This window comes from Trachemys scripta, chromosome 11, assembly GCF_013100865.1.
Source record: "Trachemys scripta elegans isolate TJP31775 chromosome 11, CAS_Tse_1.0, whole genome shotgun sequence".
In the NCBI taxonomy this organism is placed as follows: domain Eukaryota; kingdom Metazoa; phylum Chordata; order Testudines; family Emydidae; genus Trachemys; species Trachemys scripta.
The window spans coordinates 37261683-37284895 of NC_048308.1; the positions used below are offsets into that span (position 1 = coordinate 37261683).

General features: G+C 39.9%; 1 protein-coding gene across 4 annotated transcripts in view; it reads right to left on the reverse strand.

Moving 5' to 3' along the window:
- Window positions 1-4651: 4651 nt before the first annotated feature.
- Window positions 4652-23213, reverse strand: part of TLK1 (tousled like kinase 1) — a 189397-nt gene continuing 170835 nt past the window's right edge. For all 4 annotated transcript variants that reach the window (XM_034785291.1, XM_034785290.1, XM_034785289.1 and 1 more), the window contains 4 exons: window positions 21731-21866; window positions 11472-11583; window positions 11031-11138; window positions 4652-6403 (listed from right to left, as the gene is read on the reverse strand). In XM_034785291.1, the coding sequence (XP_034641182.1) occupies window positions 6227-6403; window positions 11031-11138; window positions 11472-11583; window positions 21731-21866 (533 nt within the window). In that variant the 3' untranslated portion in view covers window positions 4652-6226. The remainder of the gene's footprint in view (window positions 6404-11030; window positions 11139-11471; window positions 11584-21730; window positions 21867-23213) is intronic.

Here is a 23213-nt window from a genome sequence, read left to right on the forward strand (position 1 = left end):
ACACAGCAGTTTAACAAGTGTGAACTGTGGATCACAGAGACAGATACCATGAAGGGAAAAAGAGGTAGAAAAAGACCTAGAAGCACCAAAGATTGGGGGAGAGGGGATACTTTAAAAAAATGTAGGTCCCATAGCAATTGAAACATAAATGACAGAATTACCATAGAAATTTCATAACAATATAGCTCCCAAATAAAGTAACACCCCCCTCCTGAGTTGGAACAAACCTTTATCCAGGCCAAACAAGTCTTGAAAGTCCAGGCCAGACTAACATCAGTCCCAGGATACTTAAGTCCTCCGAAGCTGGCACAGGCCTCTGCCTAAGCTATCTGAATCTATCGAGACTGGAGCAGGCTTTATAGTGCCAACACCCTCATCCATTAGGCTACAGCCAATTAGCCCCATCCACCTGACTCAAAACTGATGCTCCCAGCTGATACCAAACACTGTGGTCTCCCTTTAGTTCCAGAAGCACTACCACCAGTATGGCTTCCCCAGTGTCAACATATTAGCTCAAAGGAACTTGGCCTGGAACTTATAGAGAATGAAGAATAATTACCCATTAGACTTGCACTCACCCAACCAACCAACCCCTTGGGTCTACCTGATCCCAGTGACAAACTCCTTCACTGCAAAAGTAATGGAACATAAATAAAAGCCACTTGAACAGATTACAGTGACACGTATGATGTTCAGTGGGCACAGGATGTCTGGTGTGTAGATTCAGTTGTGTAAGTATTCATGATATTTAACAGATACCGTATGATATTTTGTACTTCTTTTGCACTCAAAAGCACTCTACAAATGCCCAAGAATTTAGCCTGTGCAGTAAGGAAGTATTATTTCTTCTCATCTGACAGGAGAAAACTGAAGCTTAGGGAGTGCGAAGTAACTTGCCCAAATTCACACAAAAAGTCTATGGCCGAGCTGGGAATGAAGCCCAGATTGTGAAATTTAGACTTGAGCTTCTTTTTTGTATAACAATAGTATGCAGAGGACCCTACCATGCTGCCCGGCCCGCAGCACCAGGGCTCTGGCGGCGATTTAAAAGGGTCTGGGGCTCCGGCCACTGCTGCAGTAGCGGCTGGGAGCCCCAGGCCCTTTTAAATCTCCGGCCCCAGGAGAGCTGCCTCAGTCCCGTCCCTCCCCCCCACCCCATCAGTGGCTGGGGGCAAAAGGGGGCAATGACGTTAAAGCACCGCCACAGCGCTTTAACGTCATCCCTTTTGCTCCCCCTCATCCCCCATCGGTGGCCCTGCTGGTAGGGTCCCTACCAGCAGGGCCGCCATGTGGGGGTGGGGAGAAGGGGCAGCGATGTTAAAGCGACATATAAGGGGTCAGCTTGGGAGTGCTGATTAACCCACTTCTCTCAGACACGCTTTGTTAATGTGTGTGTGTTCATCTGATTCTGCGGCTGGAAGAACCCAGCCCTGGGGAACCTAGGTCCTGCAGGATAGCTCCATTGGGAGGGAACTTGCAGAAGGGAGAAGTAGAGCTCGGTATGAGAACACAAGTGACTCAAGCAGTACATTGATAGAATTCCAGACCATCCCCCCCCCCCCCCCCCCCCCAGAAAAATAACCCTAATAAATGAGCATACCCCAAAGTAACGGGCAAATCTGGTAACAACACAGCAGGATTCCTTCTTCCATGGCAATTCAATCCCTGCATATGTGGAATATACAGCACGCATGCACCAAAGTGGTACTAATAATGACCTTTCAACACCTGAAGATCATAAGAATCCTATGCTGTCTCAGACGACAGCTTGGTGTAGCTGCCGTCTTGCACACAAATGAGCCACATTCTACCCATGTAAATCTAGAGTAACTCTACTGAGGTTACATGGATTTACACTGGAAAAACTGAGGGCAGAATCTGGCTCGTATTTACTGTCACCTGGTAACAAACAGGACAGTTCAATACTGCTGAGGTGAGCTTTGTAGAGACACACCCATGTTATTTTTCTTGGCCCTCAAGTTTACCCATTCCCCTCCAACCCTCTGCCCCGTTTTTGTTTTTCTAGATTGCTAGTAAAGTCTGATCAATGCACATCATGGCTACTTAACAGCTTTATAGCATGTATCAAGGGTATTTAATTTTAAACACACCTTACCAACACCTCTTAAGTCTTTAGGGGTTGCTAATTTTTATGTTTCATTCTAACTAAAATATAGCATCCTCGAGGGAATCTTGCTGTTACATCAGTGATTCTGCACCTAGCATCATGCATGACTTGCATACCGAAAGCATTCAGAGCTTTGTAATTCTTGAAAGCTCCACTAATTATGCAGCAGTTCACTAATAGCCATAGTGTGTGCAGTCAATAGGATCTGGGCAGGAGGCCAGCAACGCAACACAATTCCTGTCTTCTTGCTGGTATTGCTGAGGTTCTTGGGGCAAACTAAAACATTAACTAGTTTTCCTGAACACTGTGTCTAACAACTGACTGTACAATAAGATGTGGTACATAATGTTCTGCACTGCGGTTTGAACAAATCTGATATTAGTATCCAAACAGACTATTCTGGCATCTCTGAGGAGTTTGAAAAGGGTGTTTTGTGAGACAAGCCAACTATTGTTAACTGTGGTTAATGTGACCTGTAACAGAACACTATAACCACAGCTAACAATGTGCAGCTTTTCTGATTGACACTCCCATTTCACTTCTAGGTGAAGGCAAAAATTCTATATCTGACTACTTTAAGATTTATTAGACTTGTTTTTCTTAGGTTCATTATGAAAGTACATTGCCTAGGTTTATTTCATTTCTCTTTTTCTGCTTGTAAGTCAGAGGATGATCTAAAAATTTTAGTGACAGATCAATACGAGGTAAAAATTTTAAAATGTATATCGACTAATTAGTAATATACACATGCAGAGTATCAGACGAATGTGACATTCTCTATCACAAGCTACACTTGAAGCTCCAAGTGTCAGTACAAACAGAATTCCCCCCCAGACATACTCTACTGAACATTAGGCACTAGAGCAGGGGTTCTCAAACTGGGGGTCAGGACCCTTCAGGGGATCATGAGGTTATTACATGCGGGGTCACAAGCTGTCAGCCTCCACCCCAAGCCCTGCTTTGCCTCCAGCATTTATAATGGTGTTAAATATATAAAAAAGTGTTTTTAATTTATAAGGGGGGGTCGCATTCAGAGGCTTGCTATGTGCAAGGGGTCACCAGTACAAAAGTTTGAGAACCACTGCACTAGAGGGTACTAAATTGAGATAAAACTGGTTTGTCTTATTGCAAATATAAAATGACTCCATGTACATAGTGAAAGAATATGTAAAAATAATATATTATGCCAGTTTAGTATTCTCCCAGATTTATACACCTTTAGTCTTGTAGAATCCCAAAGCTTTCTCCAGTCCAGGGATCATTTTTACTATTATAAACTTTTGGGGGAAGAGGTGTAAAAAGTCAAACAAATTTGCCTTCTAATGGGTTGAAAAGAAACTGAACAGGCATCGGTCATTGACAGGACACACTGACGTCTAGGCCATTAAACAACAGTACAGTAATAGGAAAGCAAGTCTTCATTCTCAACCTTCTATTAGGTACATCATCAAAGCTATATTACAATGCTTTTCCTGATAAATATCTTTATTTTTAAAGTTTCTGCATTTTCCCCATATCAAGTAGCTTTTTCTTCCCGCATCCCCCAGCACCTTTTCTATGGTACGTGGCTAGGAAGAGCCTATGTAGAAAAGCCACCTGGATGATAAAGCTATGTGAAAAGAATAGAATATGTTACAGAGCTAGGGCTCTGATCTGTATAAATGTTTGGTATAAAAACTTCCAAAATACAGAAAAACAAACAATTATGATATGTTCCACCATATCATCTCACATTCTGAACTGACATCAGGAAAAACTCATGTTGTCCATACAGAATAAAGCTAAATTTGTAATTAACAAACAAATTCCTTCTTCCCGGGGCAGATGATGTTCCAGAGGCTCAGTATGTGTGAAAACTAATTTTTAGGTAACAACATTCATAAAATTGTAAGCTCTTTCGGGCAGGAACAGGCTGTATCTTATTCAAGGGCCTTCCAGGCACTACTATATAATAGATGTAATACATAATTAACACAATCTGAATAACAATACAATTTACTCAGCCTTGTATTTTTTTTTTTGGTAAAGCAAAAATAGTCCTTGACTTTATTGCAGACATCAGTACAGACATGGTGCGGGAAGGTAACACAACATTTAGAGTATCTAGAATATTTCTAGCTATGACCCCTACCCCGATTCTCACTTGAGCTCAGAGAGCAAGAGAAACGGCTATGTCTTTGCAGTGTGGATGGTACAATGGGGAGAGGGCTCCTTGTACACCTGAGGAGGAAAAGCCACTATTTGGACCTAAAATGTTATGTTTTCTTCTGTGGGAAACAGAGTTGTTTGAAACCTTCACTTAAGATGACTTCTATGAGTCCCACTCACCACAGTAATGCCTCCGTAAGAAAGAACAGCAGCAATTTACTTCAATACCACTGTTGTCTGAAACATTTTGGGACCCTTCAAGTATTTAAAGATTTAAGTTCTACTGGCTTTTTTTGTGAGCAAAATAATTGCTTTTAGCAGTGTCTGAGAGGTGTGGCCAAGCTGATTCCCCAGATGCAATAACTTTATACATACTTGAAATTTCAACTGTCATTGTTTATTACTGTTTTGGCTACATTCTCTACAATTTCAGCAGCATCTTAAAGAGACAGTTAATGTATCTTTATGTACAATGAAAACAAAATGGCTTGCAACATCAAAAACAAGAGCCACAGTTTAACTGTACAATATTAAATGAAAACCTGTGGTAATACAGCCTCCTTTTTCTGCAGCATGGACAAAATTACATCTAGGTATTCAGCATCATGAATGGGACAGTAAAAGGAATAATGTATGTAAGAGAGAGAGTTCTGAAAAATAAATTTCTACCATACAAGGCAGTTAGAAAATGTTTCACATTTTAAAATATCTGTACAAGCCACAAGAAACATTTCCTTGTTGATAGGAACTTCCAGAAATAGAAAATAACCATGAACAACTTCTATATCTAGTATCAATGTGCTCCACAGGTTGAGAGCACAAGAAACTGACTTAAAGAACTGTACTGTATATGTCCAACACAGATTTCTTTTACATGCCTTGATTGTTAATGAATCATCTACTTTTAATCTCTCTATAACGTACAGCTGACTTGCACTTTAAGGAGGTCATTTGATTCTTCTGCAAAAGTAAAAGCAACATAATTTAGCAGCAATTAAAAGCGCCTTCAAGGAGACTTAAAAAAAAATACAATATCCAATTAGAAAAAGCCATACTTTAAACATTTGTACAGGAATAAGTGGCTGAAATTTAATAACTAAAAATATGACCTCTGTACAACAATTTACAATAGCATTAGAAGGGAATTCATCATTATCCTGCATAGAACATCATACATAACCTGTCTGCACTTGGATATATGCTATCATTTACTTTTCTCAAAGGCCTGGAAAGTGGCAGCATTGTCAAAACTTGTGACAAGTATAATAAATTTAAAGAATGTAGATGGGTTCAAAATTAGCTATTTGAGGGATAATGTACCAGAAACTATGCATCACCCTTCAAATCTCAGTGAAACGAGGACACATGGGTTTTGAGGTACAGCCTTTAATAAGACCAAATAGCCAAACAAAAGATTATAACTTTTTCAGAAAAGCTTTATACAGAATACAACTGTGACACTCACTTCTTACTTTGGTTTCAACCACTTGGGAAGTAGGTTTTTTTGTTGTTGTTTTTTTTTGTCCAGACACTGAACCTTTCCTGTGTGTTCAAATTTGTCCATTACTTTTCTTATTTAAATAATGAAAAACTACCCTTCATGTTAGCACTCTCCAGTATCAACCAAATGTACTTTATAAGTATTAAAAAGATTATTTACAGTGTTCCCCAAAAAACCCCAAAACCTTTTCTTTACTCTTAAACACAGCACATCGATTTGTGTGCAACAAGCAGTGTCATTCTTCAATGTTTAAAGGTTACAGTCAGAAGGGTATATTTATTCACAGTCCATGATCCATTCCCATCAAACAAATGGACACTAAGCAGGAGGACTTCAGTCTGAAAACACAGTAATCAAAGTTGTCCTGTGTAAAAACACTCAAATGCTCACAAACTAGTCTGCATCTGGAAACTATAAATATATCATGCCAGTCTTCACTTGGAGAAATTTCAGTACGAAATAATGCTTGAAGTAGGTGGCGTAGGAGATGCTGCCAGCCCAGTCATATGTAAGTTTCCTGAAGAATTTGATCTTCTCATGTGAGGGAGAAGATAAGGATCATTAGCCAGCTGGTGGACATCAAATCGATCTTCTTTGCGGTATGCTAAACAGCGTCTGATAAAGGCCTAGAAAAGCAGGGGGGAAAAAATTACTACTCTTCCAAATAAAATGAATGCTGCTTATGAGCCAATTCTTCCTCCAGTTGATTTAACAAGTTCTAAACAGTTTGAAGTTCTAGAAGAGTTGTTGTTTTCAAGCAGCTCAATTCAGCAGAACAATGTAATTTGTAACGAACTAGTAGGTCCCCAGAATTCTGCAACACTTATGTCAAAATGGTAGGAAGGGTACAGCAAATGCAGAGCAGACAGAATTCTATGGCAACTTTCAGTGACGCCTCTGGCATTTCTATGACAATGTTAGCTTGTAACAGCAATGTTGAAGATAATCTTCCTTCTTTTGCCTACAAGGTTTTTTCATTTTAAGGATTGCAAAACTGAAAAACCTCTTCACTACCCTTCCCCACCACCTATATTGATTTAAAGTTCGGCTTCTGTGCTCTGCTCTTCCCTTACTCTTCTTGACTTTAAGCCAACCATTCCTCAATGGCACTTGTTAACATACTTGTTAATCTGCCGGCATGTAACAACAAAACTAGTGTCACTTAAAAAAAAAAAAAAATCGATCTTATCTGAAAAACTTCATGAACAGACAAAAACTATGGAATCCACATTTTACATGAAAACAAACATCTTTTAACACATTACTGTTTTGAAATAATATTTGCAATCAATAAATTGAAGCAAGTGCAGGAGAAATCTGAGAATGTAGAGAGAGCATGCATGTTAAGTGTGTAGCCAGTGGGTTTCTATGGTCCTTCCAGATACATGCTTATTTTTCCATTCAGTGATGCTAGAAGGGTTGTTCTCTCTAGCAGATTTAGTGATGTTCTCTGTAATAATGAGGATAGCTATGGAAATGTTCCAGAAATAGGATATTGGCACCAGGGGTGGGTGGGAAGAAATCATCTTGGTCCATTTCAGAAAGATTGAATTTGGGAGGCTCTGTGGTAGTGAAATTAAGTAGCTGTCAAACTGTGCTAGGATTATTGAATGTGTAATCAAATATATTTTCACAAGATCATATGGCATGAAAGAAATTAGCATCTTCAGAATGTAGAAGATTTCTGTAACTTTCCTTTGTGGAAACTGTAGGAAATTCTACTGTGAATCAGATGGACAGTAGATGAGAAGTTGATTAAACTACTCCATTCTAGTTGTCCTCTGTAAGTTAAGAAGGTTTTATCACACTGGTTTGCCTAGATGTGAGGGAATCTAGCAAAAAGCTACTCTTGATGGTGCTGGATGCCAGGCTGGAAAGGCACTGTACCTCTAAGCATCCTGTATTTAAAAAAAGTTGTCTGGAAAATCCTCTCACAGCTAACTCCCAGCCCCTAACATACTTACTCCACCTTATATAACCAGGCTTGACAAAATGTGATTTAAAAAAAAAAATTCCGTGGATAATATTTATTTTTAAACATTTTTTCCCCCAATTTTTAATTGATTTAAAGTTTCACAGTTGAGGGAAAATCATGGGGGAGGATCAGAAAATAATTTAATAACAGTGGACATTGAGATTCAAAAAGTTAAAGCTTAAAAACATTAACACAAATGATCCTCTAAGTCCCAAAATAAAGTCCATCACCAGCTCATGCTCAGCTCTGGTGTCTTCATCCAAGCCTGGAGCTGTTCTTTTATCTAAATCTGCTCTGCACCAAGCAGCCACTACCTGCCCTTCCTAACTAGAGCTCAGCCTTCTTCAGCTCTCTCTCTCCGGCTCAGAGAGAGGGTCAGCAGCCAACCCTCCACTGCTGCTGTCCTGATCTTCCCCTAGTTACTCTCTCCAGCCTCTCCTGCAGCTTCCTCTACCAGCACCCTTACCTCCCTTGATCGAGAGAGGTCCTGGGTAGCCATCCTTCCCCTGTTGCTAGCTCCCATTTTATAAGGCCCCAGGGCCTTCCCTTAAACCCAACTGGAAGCATGCGTACTGGACCCTGCTCCCTCTTAGACAGGCCATTAACCCTGTTACACAATGCTATGGATTTAATTAACATACCATGAAAAAAATAATTCGTATTTAGTTAAGTAATTAGATTGTGGGAAGATTAGGGAAAAATCCTCCTTTCCCTGATAAAGCAATTCAGTTTTTTACCCTTTGTCCTAAAATAAAGACTGAAGATCAAAGAAAAACATGCATTTGTTAGTGATACGAATTTCACAGAAACCGGACGTAGCAGTTTCACCATAATTTACTGTAACTACTGCATATCCAATAAGTGCAGGTCTTTATATAAAAGTATATGTTACTTTCCTACTGGAAAATAAAGGAAAAAAATCATGCAAATGTATGTGTTTATATATTAATATTCAGCAGTTCTTCGGCATTTTGGGATTTTAGCATTTTAACATTTTCTTTAAAAAAATAAATGAATTACTGAAAATAGTTTGCAAGGTCCTTGGGGCAGGGTTTTGTTTTTAAATCTTTGTGTACCTATAGCACTGTAGGAACAATAACATAATGCAAAAGACAGCTAAACACAAATCGGAAGAAAATGACATGTGGATCTTAAAGTGCAGTCACACACTGAAAACTGACTGTAAAAATATCATCAAGAATATCCATGTTTATTTAATCTCAATTTTTAGATCAAAATTTCAGTTTACAATGTGTTTTTTCCAACTGCCAGGTCTGTCAATCTGACTTCTTTCTTGCTTCCACATTGTCATCAATAGAAAGTCTGCAAATGCATGTTAGTTTACACTTGGTGTACAGATCAGAAAAGAATTCATCGCTCTTATATAGGTATTGTGATTAACTGATGCTAATAACAGTAAAAGGTAAGTAACAATTAATTGTTGTCATTAATGGCAGCAAATACTATTCAGAATACAAAGAGGGTAATAAATTGCCAGTTTTAAATAGCCATTTTCTGACTATAACCACATTTAAATAGCTGTTGCCTCATGTTTTCCTTCAATAAATTCAATCACAAAAAAACGTTAGGGTCAAACTAAAAGGTATGGGGCATAAACTATTAAAAAATGTAAGCTTATCAGTCACATGCTGTTCTCCTATTGTATGTGCCTGTGTCCATTAACTGAATACAAGAGACCCAATTTTTCCAAACCAAGAACAAAAATTACAGGACAAACAATTCTTCTTGAAATGTCTACATAAACTTTACGTGACCCCCTAACTGTAACTTGCTCAATATGAAATTCCTTTTAAGAATATCACCAACAGAAATGTATGCAGGTAAACCATAACAAAAAGGTTCATTCCAAAAAGATTTTTCACATCTTCTTGAAAAGTAGTCTCTACAGTTATTAAATTATGTCTACTTTGCCCTCTTAACCTCCAGAGGCAGAATCTTACTTATTTGAACAAGATTCCACATTGCTCCTACTTCTACACCATTTGGATCCCAAAAGATGTATTCCTTACATTGTTACATTAATTGTTTTAGAACACTGGAAGTAGTGTCCAATTGTTTTCCTATAGCATTATTTTGAACCAGCATCAAGTCTTTTGCTTGAGTCAGGGTCACTAATATCCAGAGTATGCATAAGAACAATTTTAAATCAAGTACCTCCGATTTATTTTCTCCCCCAATTTCTATAACCTAGTTTATGGTACAGATGTCCACAGCTATAATCACCAAAGTCATTGGAATCTCCTTTTATCCTCACTTCTCCGTAGAATCTTGAATGTCCAGGGAGAAGGGGTTAGACCAGTGGTTCTCAAACTTTTGTACTGGTGACCCCCCTTTCACATAGCAAGCCACTGAGTGCGACTCCCCTTATAAATTAAAAACACTTTTTTATATATTTAACACCATTATAAATGCTGGAGGCAAAGCGGGGTTTAGGGTGGAGGCTGACAGCTCACGACCCTCCCTCCCCCGTAATAATCCCGTGACCCCGACGGATCCTGACCCCCAGTTTGAGAACCCCTGGGTTAGACATTTCTTCCAGTCCCAAAATAATGTGTTTTTTTAAATGTACAGATCTCTGCCCTACATGCTCTATGGCAGCCCAACTATTTTGATATTCTTGTCCCTCATGAAGTTGATCTGATCTTGAGAACATGTACTACTTAACCAGCCTAGAGTTCATGTGACTGGTACATTATGAATTTCAAAGGGAGCAATGGTAGAAGGCATTTTCCCAGTGCATTCCAGCAGTGAAGCTGGTTCTTCAGATTGAGAAAACTAGGTAACAAACATTCACTATTTTCAGAAGCAGCCTGTTACAAAACAAAATTTTAATGAAATGACTTAATTAGCTAATACAGTGAGGCAGCCAGAGTCTTCTAGGGAATAAACACCAAAACCAGACAGCATCAGTGATGAGAGTTTTTGGGAAGGCCTGGTTTGAAACACCTTGGAGTTCTTCTGGAACAAAGGCACTATGTAAATGTAAGATGATGAAGTAAGTCTTTCCCAGATTATTTTTGAGCATCTGATCTTGGATAAGTTCCAAAAGAGATATATTGTACAAAAAACTGAAATAATTTCGAAGTGTAAAGAGAGGCTGTAACCAGGAATACCTGTCCATTGTGTCTTTCCCACTTACATGATATTCTTAAATTAGTGGTAATTTTATAGCTTGCTTCTATAGTAAATACTCTAAAACCAATCAATAAATTTAGTATTTGCTTCATGCTACTCAATTAGGTTCTAAGAAAATTTACCTTGGCTTCATTGCTTACAACAGGTTTAACTGGGAACTGGACTTCTGTGGCTTTTAATATTGTGTTTTCTTGTAGGATATCTTGTTGTGATTGATTATGACCAAATGGCTGAAAAATAAATTCAGATAAATTTCCTCATGAAGCATCCAGGTATCAATTTCAGTGACAACATATCTTCATTCTAATTTATGTTATTTTAAACTGTCTGTGTGCTCACAAAAATATCTAGTAACACTTTTAAGTAAAATGACATTTTTATGTCAGGTTAGACTATTTGTTCCTCTACCTCTTGTTTGAAAGAGGTATCAACGAACATAATATCAATGTTCAGAAACGGAAGTAACAAAGTCTTTATGACCACAATTTCAGTGCGTAGTGGAGATATACGTAGAGAAGCTTGTCTTAAAGCTGTACAAGGTTTTTAAACACATTTTGTCTCACCTTTCTTCCATAAAGACACTGGAAAAAGATTACTCCAACTGACCATACATCAACCTTGTTTGAAATCTTTGGTGGCTCTTTGCCAACTACAAAACACTCTGGAGGCAAGTACCTGTAAAACCAAAACCTTCTGTCACTGCAAGTAAACCCACAATCTTTATATCATGTTCAAACACAAAGTTATACATCTGACTGACCTGATTTCTTAACACTGGTACAGTTATTTCAAGTCTGTGTTTTGTTTTGTTTTTTAAATCAAGAGTGACATTGTAATTTTCAATATTTTATAGTGTCAGACACAGATAATAGAGCTAATCAACCATATAGTGAGATTTCAATTTTTAGAAAGTGAAGTTAATGTTAAAGAATAGGGTTTATTTTATTTATCTCATATTCCTAGGAGTGGGAAAAATAACTATTGCCTGAGATTGGGGCCCTAGACTGGATATATACTCCTCTTTTAGTTGCCTATTCTCACAGGAGGTAAATAAATTAAATATGTATTTATTGAAACGTCTGTGTAAATCACAAGATTGTTTTCTACTTATTATAGAAGCAAAAACTTTAAAAACGACTTTACAGTACTTTACATCTATCAACATTAAAGCTTATGTAACCCTGTCATTACTGTCCCTTCTTCACACTTGATGACCTGCTGCAATGTACTGTATATCAATGAAATGAAAATACACCATATAGTACATACAGTAGGTCAGGGCCGGCTCTAGGTTTTTTGCCGCCCCAAGCAAAAAAAAATTTGGCTGTCCCCCACTCCAGTGCCCTCCCCCACCCACATCCCCTGCCGCCCCAGCCCTGGGCTCCCCACCCCTACAAACGTGATCTCCTCGTTCACCACAGCAATCCCCGTTTACACTTGCAGTGGGGATCAAAGCGTTTCTCCTATTTTTATTTCACTTTAGTATAAATCTCGGCCCCCCCCCCCATCCCCCACAACTCCATCTTTAGTGCTCCAAATGCACATGGAAGGCACAGGGACTAACCCTCAAACCCTGTACCTGGAAAGGATGGGGATCTAGTAAAGAGTGTTCAGGCAGAGGAGCGGATGTGGGGGTGCTTGGGGGCTCTACACTGGCAGAGAAGTATGTGATGTACTCGCAGAGGAGGGTGGAGGAGTAGAGAGGGTATCAGGAGGGTTGTGGGAGAAGAGATGCAGGGGAAGGGGGAGGTGCAGGAGGAGAGGGCTGGGGGAGGGTACAAGGGGAAAGGTGCAGGTGAAGGGACAGTACAAGGGGAAGGGGTTCGGCGAAGGAGCGATGGGGGGGAGGTACAAGTGAAGAGGCTGCAAGCGGGATGGGGGGTGCAAGGGCTGAGAGGGGCAGGCGCTGACAGCTGCTTCCCCAGCCCCGTGCAGGCAGAGCCGAGAGGATGGACACTGACCCCCAGGTGCCCGAGCCGCAGGGGTCCCCCAGCGGGGCAGTATCTCCTGCTGCCCCGCTCGGAGCCGGGCTCTGCCTTTCCCCACCCCTGGCGCTGTGGGGGCTCGGGGCAAGCAGCATGGGGCTGAGGCGGGGAAGATGTGCAGTGGGCTGGGTCCGGGGGCAGGAAGGGGCAGCTCCCTAGTAGCTGGGGCTGCCCAGCCACTTGCCCCATCAGTGCACAAGCCGGGATCCGCGCCCCCTGCCCAGCCTGGCGGCGCCCCGCACAGCCCACTCGGGCGGGGAAATGCCGCGCCGCCCTGGGGAGACAGCGGTGGTGGCAGCAGGACCCCTCCTCCCTCCCTGCATCCCGGGCCCCGCTTCCCTCCCTCCCCGGCTCCTCACACACTCCGGGAGCCCCTCTCGCCGCCGCAGCCCGGGCTTGGCTCCAGGGGACAATGCTCTGGCTCTCCAGTGGCAGGACTCTGACCAGGGCCGGCTCCTGGCTTTTTGCCGCCCCAAGCAAAAAAAAAGAGGGGGGGAGGGGCCGGAGTGCTGCCCCTTGGGAAGTGCCGCCCCAAGCACATGCTTGGAGCGCTGGTGCCTAGAGCCAGCCCTGCAGTAGGTAGTGAATAGTTTACAAGAGATACAATGAACATAGACATTCAGCTTCTGTACATGACAATTTATATAAATTCCTTATAAAATAACTCCCACTTCAAATTATCTTACAGCATTTCCTTCTATGAATCAACCATTTCGAGATATACTCGGAGACAGAAAACAGCTAGTTTCTAAAGAAAATCCCATTATTTTAGCAATGTGATGTGTTGAAACTTAGTAGTGGTATAAAGGTCATGGACCCTACTATTTTTAGCATTTGTATTAATTTATAATGTAATTATTGCACATGGCATTTTAGACAAGTTAGAGGCCAAGGACCAAAATTTTATAACATAGACCCCCTAAAGTTACGCGCCTAAATAAATATTGAGAGTCTTAAGTAGATATAACATCAGAAACAGTTCAAGGTGTCTAATATCTCTAAAAATAAAGCCACTTATTTAAGCTCCTAAATATGGAATTAAGCACCCAACTTTAGGCTCCCAAGATTGAAAATTTTGTCAGCTGATTGTGTGTGTATTTATAGTATAAATGACTACAGGCATTATTATGCTAGTAACAGAACATTAATATATCAATAATTTTAAAAGATGAATCACAGCATATGATAAATTATACCAAAACATAGGGCCAAGCCGAAACATTAATGAAACAAAATAATGTATACATAGAAATATTTACACAAGATATATAGCGTTGTGAACTAGAGAACACTTTTAGCCTGACACGGTGACTAGAAAGTGAAAAAGTCAAAAGCAAGTTGTAGAGAGATATCACAATTAGTGAAAATAATTCTATCACATCCATATTATTTAACATTTTCATTTGGCATAAATATTTCCAAATATTAATGTGTGCATCTCTCTTTCCCACCTTCCTCCCCCTGCCAAATAGGTATAGTGTTTCCTAACTACTGAGTGCTTGACTTTGCAACCTAAATTATGTTTTTTTTAATGTGGGGGGGTTTGTGTATAATTTCCTAGGGGTGGGTTCTGTGTTTTGTTAGCTAAAGAAAAAGGTAAAAACAAATTCTATTATGTAAAACTTAGTAAACAGAAAAAGCTACAGAACTGATAGGTACAGTGTTGACGTTTCTGTTTAAAATTAAATTTGAGCCCGACTTCTTTCCTTACTGCAGGTAAACTAATGAAAAGAGGCTAAGTGCTCAGAAGAGTTGGCAGATAATGAGCTGGCCAACACTAGCCTCCTACTTACTCTTCAAACTCACTAGCAGGATTGATGGGCTGCTAAAGCAGAAAAGCCAAAAGCCCCATCAGAACAGGGAGGGACTGGGGAGAACAAATCCCAGCCAGGAAGTTTCTATAGGCAATGACAATGCTCACTGCTTTTCCTGTTCTGCAGGCAGTTCTATCGTTAAAGTTTTTTGTAAAAGAGCCCGAGTGCATGAGAGAGAAGAGATGGTTTATACCCCGCCTTCATTTCCACCCAACAGATACACTGGTGGGATGTCTCTGGGTCTCCTACCTACCTATTGAATTTAGGATGCAGGAGGGAGGGAGAGAGTGTAATTTCCCTGTTTGGGGTATCTCAGGCTGGCTGTTCCCTGCCCTACAGCTGCTAAAATCCTCAGTCTTCAAGAGCGAGAGCGTTTCCTACTACAGAGATCTCCAATATTATTAGAGACAAATACTTTTAGGAATGGTAAAGTTGGAGAATAAATGCTACTAAGACTGGTAAGACCCATGTAATCCTGGACGCGATAGATGACAGTTTTCTTCCTCAAATCATCACTGAACCAACAAGAGTTGATGCAATTTTAGATTTGCTTTTGGTAAGTAGTGAGGACATCAAGGAAGAGCTAGTCATAAGAAATAACCTTGGATCGAGTGATCATGGGCTGATTCAATTTAAATTAAATGAAAAGATAATCAAAACCAGGTTGTCAACTATGATTTTTTATTGTAAAAGGGCAGACTTTGGTCAATTAAAATAATTAGTTAAAGACATCAACTGTACTGAAGAGCAGAAAAAACAAATATAGAGGTGGATGGGAATTTCTTCAAATCAACTATACAAAACTATCTGAAATTTGCATCATAAGAAAAGGGAAAAGAACTTGTAGGGAAAGGCTACAGACCCAGCTGGATGAATAACGACCTAAAAAGTTTATTAGGTGTAATAAAGTAAGCAGAGAACCTACAGGGAATAAGAAAAGGGGTTGATCAGCAAAAAAATCTATATTGTGGAGGTTAGAAAAAGTAGTAGTAAAGCAAGAATTACCAAAAGACAAGCTGAATTAGCTCTTGCTGTGGACATTTAAAATAAATACGTTTTTTAGTTATAGAAATAAAGAGAGACTGTGGAAGGACGAGGTTGGGCCATTATGCAGTGTGGATGGGAAGAAGATTAAAGATAATCTAGATACAGGTCAAAAACAAAATAAATAATTTGCTTCAGTTTTCAGTAAGGATGACAATACAGAATATGTACATGTGATGGAAATGAGTGTCAAGAAATGGAAATTACTACATCTCAGGTGGAAGAAAACTTGAAGATCTTATTATGCTCGAATCAGGGGGACCAGATAACTTCCATCCCAGAACACTGAAACAACTGATACATGACATTGCTAGCCCGGTAGCAAGGATATTTAATAAATCTATCTATTTAGGGGTAATACTATATGACTGGAAAATAGCTAACATCATATCTATATTTAAGAAAGGGAAAACAAGTGATCTGACATTTACAGACCTGTTAGTCTGACTTAAGTAATATGCAAGGTTTTAGATCAAGTTGTGAAGGAAAGAGTAATTACATTCATAGAGGTAAATGGTAAAGGGGATGTAATGTAATAAGGGTTAACATGATAGACTGACCTGATTTCCTTCTTTGAGAAAATAACTGATTTTTTAGATAAGGGAAGTGCAGTAAACCTAATACACTTGGACTTCAGTAAAGCATGTGACAACAGTATCACATGGGAAATTATTTCTTAAATTAGGGAAGACAGAGATCAGTACAAGTGTTGTAAGGTGGATAAGAAATTGGCTGAAGGGGAAAATGCAGTGGGTTATGCTAAAAGGTGAATTACTGGACTAGAGGGAGATTACTAGTGGAGTTCCTCAAAGATTAGTCTTGGGGCCAATCAACATTTTTATTAATGACTTGGCACAAAAAGTATAAGTGTGCTGATAACATTTGCTGATGATACAAAGCTGGGAGGGATTGTCAATACAGAGGAAGACTGGAATGTTATACAGGAATATCTGGATGACCTTGAAGACTGGAGTGACAGAAATGGGAAGAAATTCAATGGTACAAAATGCAAAGTCATTCACTCAGGGTCCAATAATAAGAATTTCTGCTTCAGTTGGGGGCTCATCAGTTGGAAGTAACAGAGGAGGAGAAAGCCCTGGATGTGTGGGTCTATCACAGGATGATTATGAGCCACCACTGTGATGTACGGTGAAAAAGACAAATGTGATTTTAGGAAGTATCAGATGAAGCATTTTCAGTAGAGATAAAGTAGTATTAATCCATTGTGTAATGCACTGGTAAGACTTAATTTGGAATACTGGTACGATTCTGGTCACTCATGTTCAAGAAAGATTAATTTAAACTAAAGCAGGTGCAGAGAAGAGCTAGTAGGAAGATAAGGGGAATGGAGCACCCATCTTATGAGAGGAGACTGGGAAAACATGGCTTGTTTAGTCTAGTAAATTGAAGGCTGAGGGGAGATATAATTGCTCTCTATAAATACATTAGGGGATATGACTGCTCTCAGGGAGGTGAAGAGCTATTTAAACTGAAGGACAATGCTGGCACAAGAACAAGCATATATAAACTGCCCATGAACAAATTCAGGCTGGAAATCAGAAGAAGATTTCTAACTGTCAAGAGGGATGAGGTTCTGTAACAGCCTCCCAAAAGGAGTTGTGGGGCAAGCAACTTCATTTTTAAGAGAGAGCAGAACAAATTTATGAGAGCTACTGTACAATGAGGCGCTCGTGATGTTAGGGGAAGGGCTCAATTACTCTGGGGTTCACTTTTGGTTTATGCCTGATGCATCTGAAGCTCATGCTTCAGGGTTTCACCTGGCAACCAGCAGAAGTCAGGAAGGGATTATTTCTTCCCCCCAGTATGTTCTGGGTGGGTGTTTTTATCTCCTTTCTTTAAAGCATCAAGGAGGACCCACAGCTGGAAATGAGATATTGGGCAGGGCTCTAAGGAAGCACCAAGCATTCTCTGTCTCTCCCAGGTGCTTGGATGATTGGTTCTTGCTTACATGCTCATGGTCTAACTGATCGTCATATGTGGGGTCAGGAAGGAATTTTCCCCTAGGTCAGACTGGTGGTGACCTTGGGGTTTCTTTTAGGGCTGTCGATTAACTCATGCGATTAACTCAAAAAAATTCATCGCTATTAATTGCCGTTTTAATTTCACTGTTAAACAATAGAATACCAATTGACATTTATTAAATATTTTGGATTTTTTCTACATTTTAAAATATATTGATTTCAATTACAACACAGAATACGAAGTGTATAGTGCTCACTTTATATTATTTTTATTACAAATATTTGCACTGTAAAAATGATAAACAAAAGTAATAGTATTTTTCAATTCACCTCATACGAGTACCATAGTGCAATCTCTTTCACGTGAAAGCACAACTTACAAATGTAGATTTTTGTTATACAACTTCACTCAAAACCAAAACAATGTACAACTTTAGAGCCTACAAGTCTGCTCAGTCCTACTTTTTGTTCACACAATCATTAAGACAAACAAGTTTGTTTACATTTACGGGAAATAATGCTGCCCACTTATTATCTACATCACCTGAAAGTGAGAACAGATGTATGCATGGCACTTCTGTAGTCAGCATTGCAAGATATTTATGTGCCAGGTATGCTAAACATTCGTATGCCCCATCATACTTTGGCCAACAGTCCAGAGAACATGTTTCCATGCTGATGACGCTGGTTAAAAAAATAATGCATTAATTAAATTTGTGACTGAACTCCTTGGAGGAGAACTGTATGTCCCCCTATTGCATTCTGCCATATAGTTCATATTATAGCAATCTTGGATGATGACCCAGCATGTTGTTTGTTTTAAGAACATTTTTACACTGCAGATTTGACAAAACGGAAAGACGGTACCAATGTGAGATTTCTAAAGGTAACTACAGCACTCGAACCACGATTTAAGAATCTGAACTGCCTTCCAAAATCTGAGAGGGATGAAGTGTAGAGCATGTTTTCAGAAGTCTTGAAAGAGCAACAGTCTGATGTGAAAACTACAGAACCCGAACCACCCAAAAAGAAAATTAACGTTCTTGGTAGCATCTGACTCATATGGTGAAAATGAACATGGGTCAGTCCACACTGCTTTGTATCGTTATCGAACAGAAACCATCATCAGCATGGAAGCATGTCCTCTGGAATGGTGGGTGAAGCACGAAGGGACATATGAATCTTTACCGCATCTGGCATGTAAATATCTTGCAACACCAGCTACAACAGTGCCATGTGAACACCTGTTCTCACTTTCAGGTGACATTTTAAACATTATCTCCTGCAAATGTAAACAAACTTGTTTGTCTGAGCGATTGGCTGAACTAGAAATAGGACTGAGTGGACTTGTAGGCTCTGACGTTTTACATAGTTTTATTTTTGAATGCAGTTTTTTTGTATATAATTCTACATTTGTAAGTTCAACTTTCATGATAAAGAGATTGCACTACAGTACTTGTATTAAGTGAATTGAAAAATACTACCGTATATACTCGTTCATAAGCCGAATTGTTTTAGTAAAAAAGGGAAGCACCAGAGAAGGGGGTTGGCTTATGAACAGTATAGAGAGGGAGAGGTGGGACACAGCCCCTCCCCTGAACACAGGGAACAAGGAGAGGCAGCACAGCCAGCAGAGCCAGAAGGGAAGAGGCAGGGCCAGAGTCTCTCCGCTTCTGGCCATGCTGCTCTCCCCACACCCTCCAAAGCAGCTGCAGCTCCAGGGCTGGCAGGCTGCAGCCACCCAGCCCGCCAGAGCAGGCTGCGGCCGCGCCACCCGGCCCGGCCCACCGGAGCACGCTGCGGCCGCACTGCCCAGCCTGCCGGAGCAGCTCCAGCCAGGCCAGAGACATCCTCCCCTGGCCCCAGATAAGGTGAGAAGGGATGGGATGGGGAGAGTGTGGGGGTCCCGAGCTAGGGGTGGGGTCATGTGGGGGGTGGTCACAGGGGTTACTCCCGACCCCCAGCTTCTCCCCCCAAAAAATTTCCCCACCAGTTGCTGTCCCAGCCCATCAGGGTAAGAAGCTGGCGCGCCGGGACACTTTGTGTACTTAGGTTTACCTCCATGCCTGCAGACGCGTGGTAAACAAACCATCTCAGCCTGCCAGCGGCTCATCCTGATGGCTCGGGAGCCAAAGTTGAATTATAGGGTCGGCTTATGAACAGGTCATAAAAATTTTCCATTTTTACTTATCCATCTTGCGGGGGGTCAGCTTATAAACGAACTGGCTTGTGATCGAGTATATATGGTATTTATTTTATTTTTACAGTGCAAATATTTATAATAAAAATAAATATTGAGTACTGTACACTTTGTATTCTGTGTTGTAATTGAAATCAATATACTTGAAAAAGTGGAAAACATCCAAAATATTTATATAAATAGAATTCTATTATTAACAGCGCGATTAGTCACGATTAATTTTTTAAATCACTTGACAGCCCTAGATTTTTTTCCTTCCTCTACAGAGTCTGGTTGCGGGTCACTTGCTATAATTATTTAGTTGTATCTCATTTAATCATTTCCCTGTCACCGTGGGGGCCTTGAGCCCTGGTGCACCTCGGTCCCTCCTATTCGCTGACTGTGGCACTGAATAGGCTAGTCTCCTGTGGGTTGTAATATTTTGGTCTAATTTTGGTTGTTGGGTTTAATGTGCAGGTGCTGGATGGTGTTGGTGGCCTGTAATATACAGGTCAGGCTAGATGATCTGATGGTCCCTTCTGGCCTTAAACTCTCTAAGTAGCAGGAGAAGCAGGCACCCCCTCCACTTCCCACATATATTTTTCAAATAAATAGTCATATAAAGATATAAAACTCACCATGCCCTTCATAGATTTTGGACTTTTGCACAAAGTGAGAGGTCAGTGTGTGTTCAGTCTTACTTTTCCATAAGATTTTTACACTTGCGCTCATTTGGAAAATGTATTTAGACATGCATTTTTTTAAATGCTTTGTTCAGGACATGTGCTGCAATTTCACTGCACGTTAATGAAGTTTCAGGTACGCACGTGAGAAATGCCTAATTCTCAGAGGCCCTCCTAAGGGTCTAACCAAGTGCACAGATTTTAATCAACATACACAACACTGGAAAACACTCCATAACAGTTTTATACTGACACAGTATACATTTACCCTATATGTACATATGTAATAAAAATTGCCAAATATATATTATCCCTACACATATAGTATGGCTGGTCAGTTTTCCAGTCAACTGAACCTTTAAGACTAAAGGAATTATTTTAATGAGTGTGTATACGTAGTCTGAAGAAGATAATGATCTGGGGATCTAAAGTTCTTGGAATTGATAACATTTCTCTCAGGAGGATTTCCCAGTGCTAAGCATCTATGCAAACCTATCGCCCCTGGGAGGGCTGTCATGATCTTCCAAAAGCCAAGGGGTTTAATATATATTTTCTTCTTGGAAAACATGTTTATAACATTCTGAACTAAAATGGTGATTCTTTCAGAATGTTCAAATATATATCCTGGCTGCTGCCTTCCTGGAGATTATGAGTGAAGTATAAACTGACTTCCACAGGAGAAGTAAAAATAGAAACATAGGAATTGCCATGCTAGAAGTAATCAAAGGTCCTCCTAGTCCAATTTCATTTTTCCAACACCAAACACTTTGGGGGAAAAAAACCTGATAATGAAACCCACATACTGCACCTAACTGTGCAATACTATGCTTTGAGCAAGGGTGATTCTTTCTTACTTCAACTGATCCCCAGATTTGAGAAAAGATTAGCTAACGTATCTGTAGAAGTTATTCGTACTCCTATAAACATTTGATTATGTTATGCATCCTACAAAATTCAGTAATATTATGTTCCTTCAACACTAAGATCCATAGGCTAAATGTTGCACATAAATCCTTTTCCTTCCCCTATTTTACATTTGATGCTTTTAATCCTAGATATCTGTGTAAAACTGATTTTACATTATTGAAATTTGAATAAAAATTTAAATAACATATCTGTCCAAACTTAAAATTACCAATAAGTTCCTGCCCCTTGTGAAGTTAAGTCCATTCCATCCACACCATAGCTGTCATCATCCATTATTTTAGAGAGACCAAAATCAGTGATTTTTATTTCTCCACATGCTGTTCCATCTACTAGAAGGATGTTACCTAACAACAACAAAACATTATGAATATGCAATCTTATCACAAGAATACTAAATAAATGCTTCTTAATAGGTTCAATCTGCAGCAGTGCCTGGTACAGCTGAAGCAGCTGAATACCACCTTTCTACCCTCCTCCTCAAACCATTTTGACCTCTGCGTGGCTCTAAGTTGCTCCCAACTGCAATGGCCCCCCAAGGGACTGATTGAGTAGCTGGGAAACACCAGATCACAGCAACCCTGGCCATGGTGCTTTTTCCCACTCATTGTCCTGAAAACATATTCCTACCAGCACCACAGAATTCACAGGAAGCTGGTTAAACTGGCTTTAGGAACAGCCTCTATATGCTCCCCAAGAACAGTGCAAAGGGGCTGCAGATGGGCCAAGGATCTCTCCCTGTTTTTAAACTGTACAATGAATTTCTCATACTATTTTTGTTTTCCTTTAGCATTATACTTTATTCATTATTTAAACAAAATTTATTTTTACCAATCTCTTTCAAAAATATTAAATTAAGAACATAAATGTCTTAATAAAAATATATTCAGAATTGCTCTATATGAGAACAGTCATCCCTGAAACTGTGCAAAAGAGCATGCATACCGTACAACTCTATCCTCTCTAAAAGAAAACCATGTTAACAGTTTCTTACTTATTAAGTGGTAGCTTGATGTTGTATGGCACACTACACAAACACCATCTTTGCCTTAAGGGGTTAACAATTTTAGATTCACAAAGAGAGTACTAACAAACTAGATGGCCAACTGAAACCCCAAGGTAGAAGATGGTGTAAATCTTTAGTCTGTTTAAAATGGTCACACTAATTTCATTTACTCTATGCTGAGTCATTATTGGAAAACTTAATGGATGCAGTAAGATTTAAGGAGAGATTAGAATAAAGATGATGGTCATTAGACATGCAAGAAAAATTGGACTGTTTCAGGCATAAAGGGGCAGCATGGAAGAGGACATGAAGATGACAGTGGAAGGAGGATACACAGGGAGCAGCTAGGAAAGAGGCCCAATTATAGCAAAGGAGGACAACACTTGTATGCATGAGTGCAATTACACAGAGACTTTAGTGTGAAGACAAAAGCCTCAACTAAAGGTAGATGATGATAGCCAGTGAAAGGATTTGAGTAGACAAGGAAAATGCACAATAAAGGAAAATGATTTTCACAGCAGCATTCTGGAAAGATCAGAGGGGAAGGAAACAACAAATTATTTTCTTTGTATTTCTGAAGGTGTCCGTCATGTTCTCTGGACCTGTGATGGGGTGTCTGCCCCACACAGGCATAAAAGGGGTTAATCATGCCCTGTCCAGGAAGGAGCAATGGAAGTAAGTTCTCCCA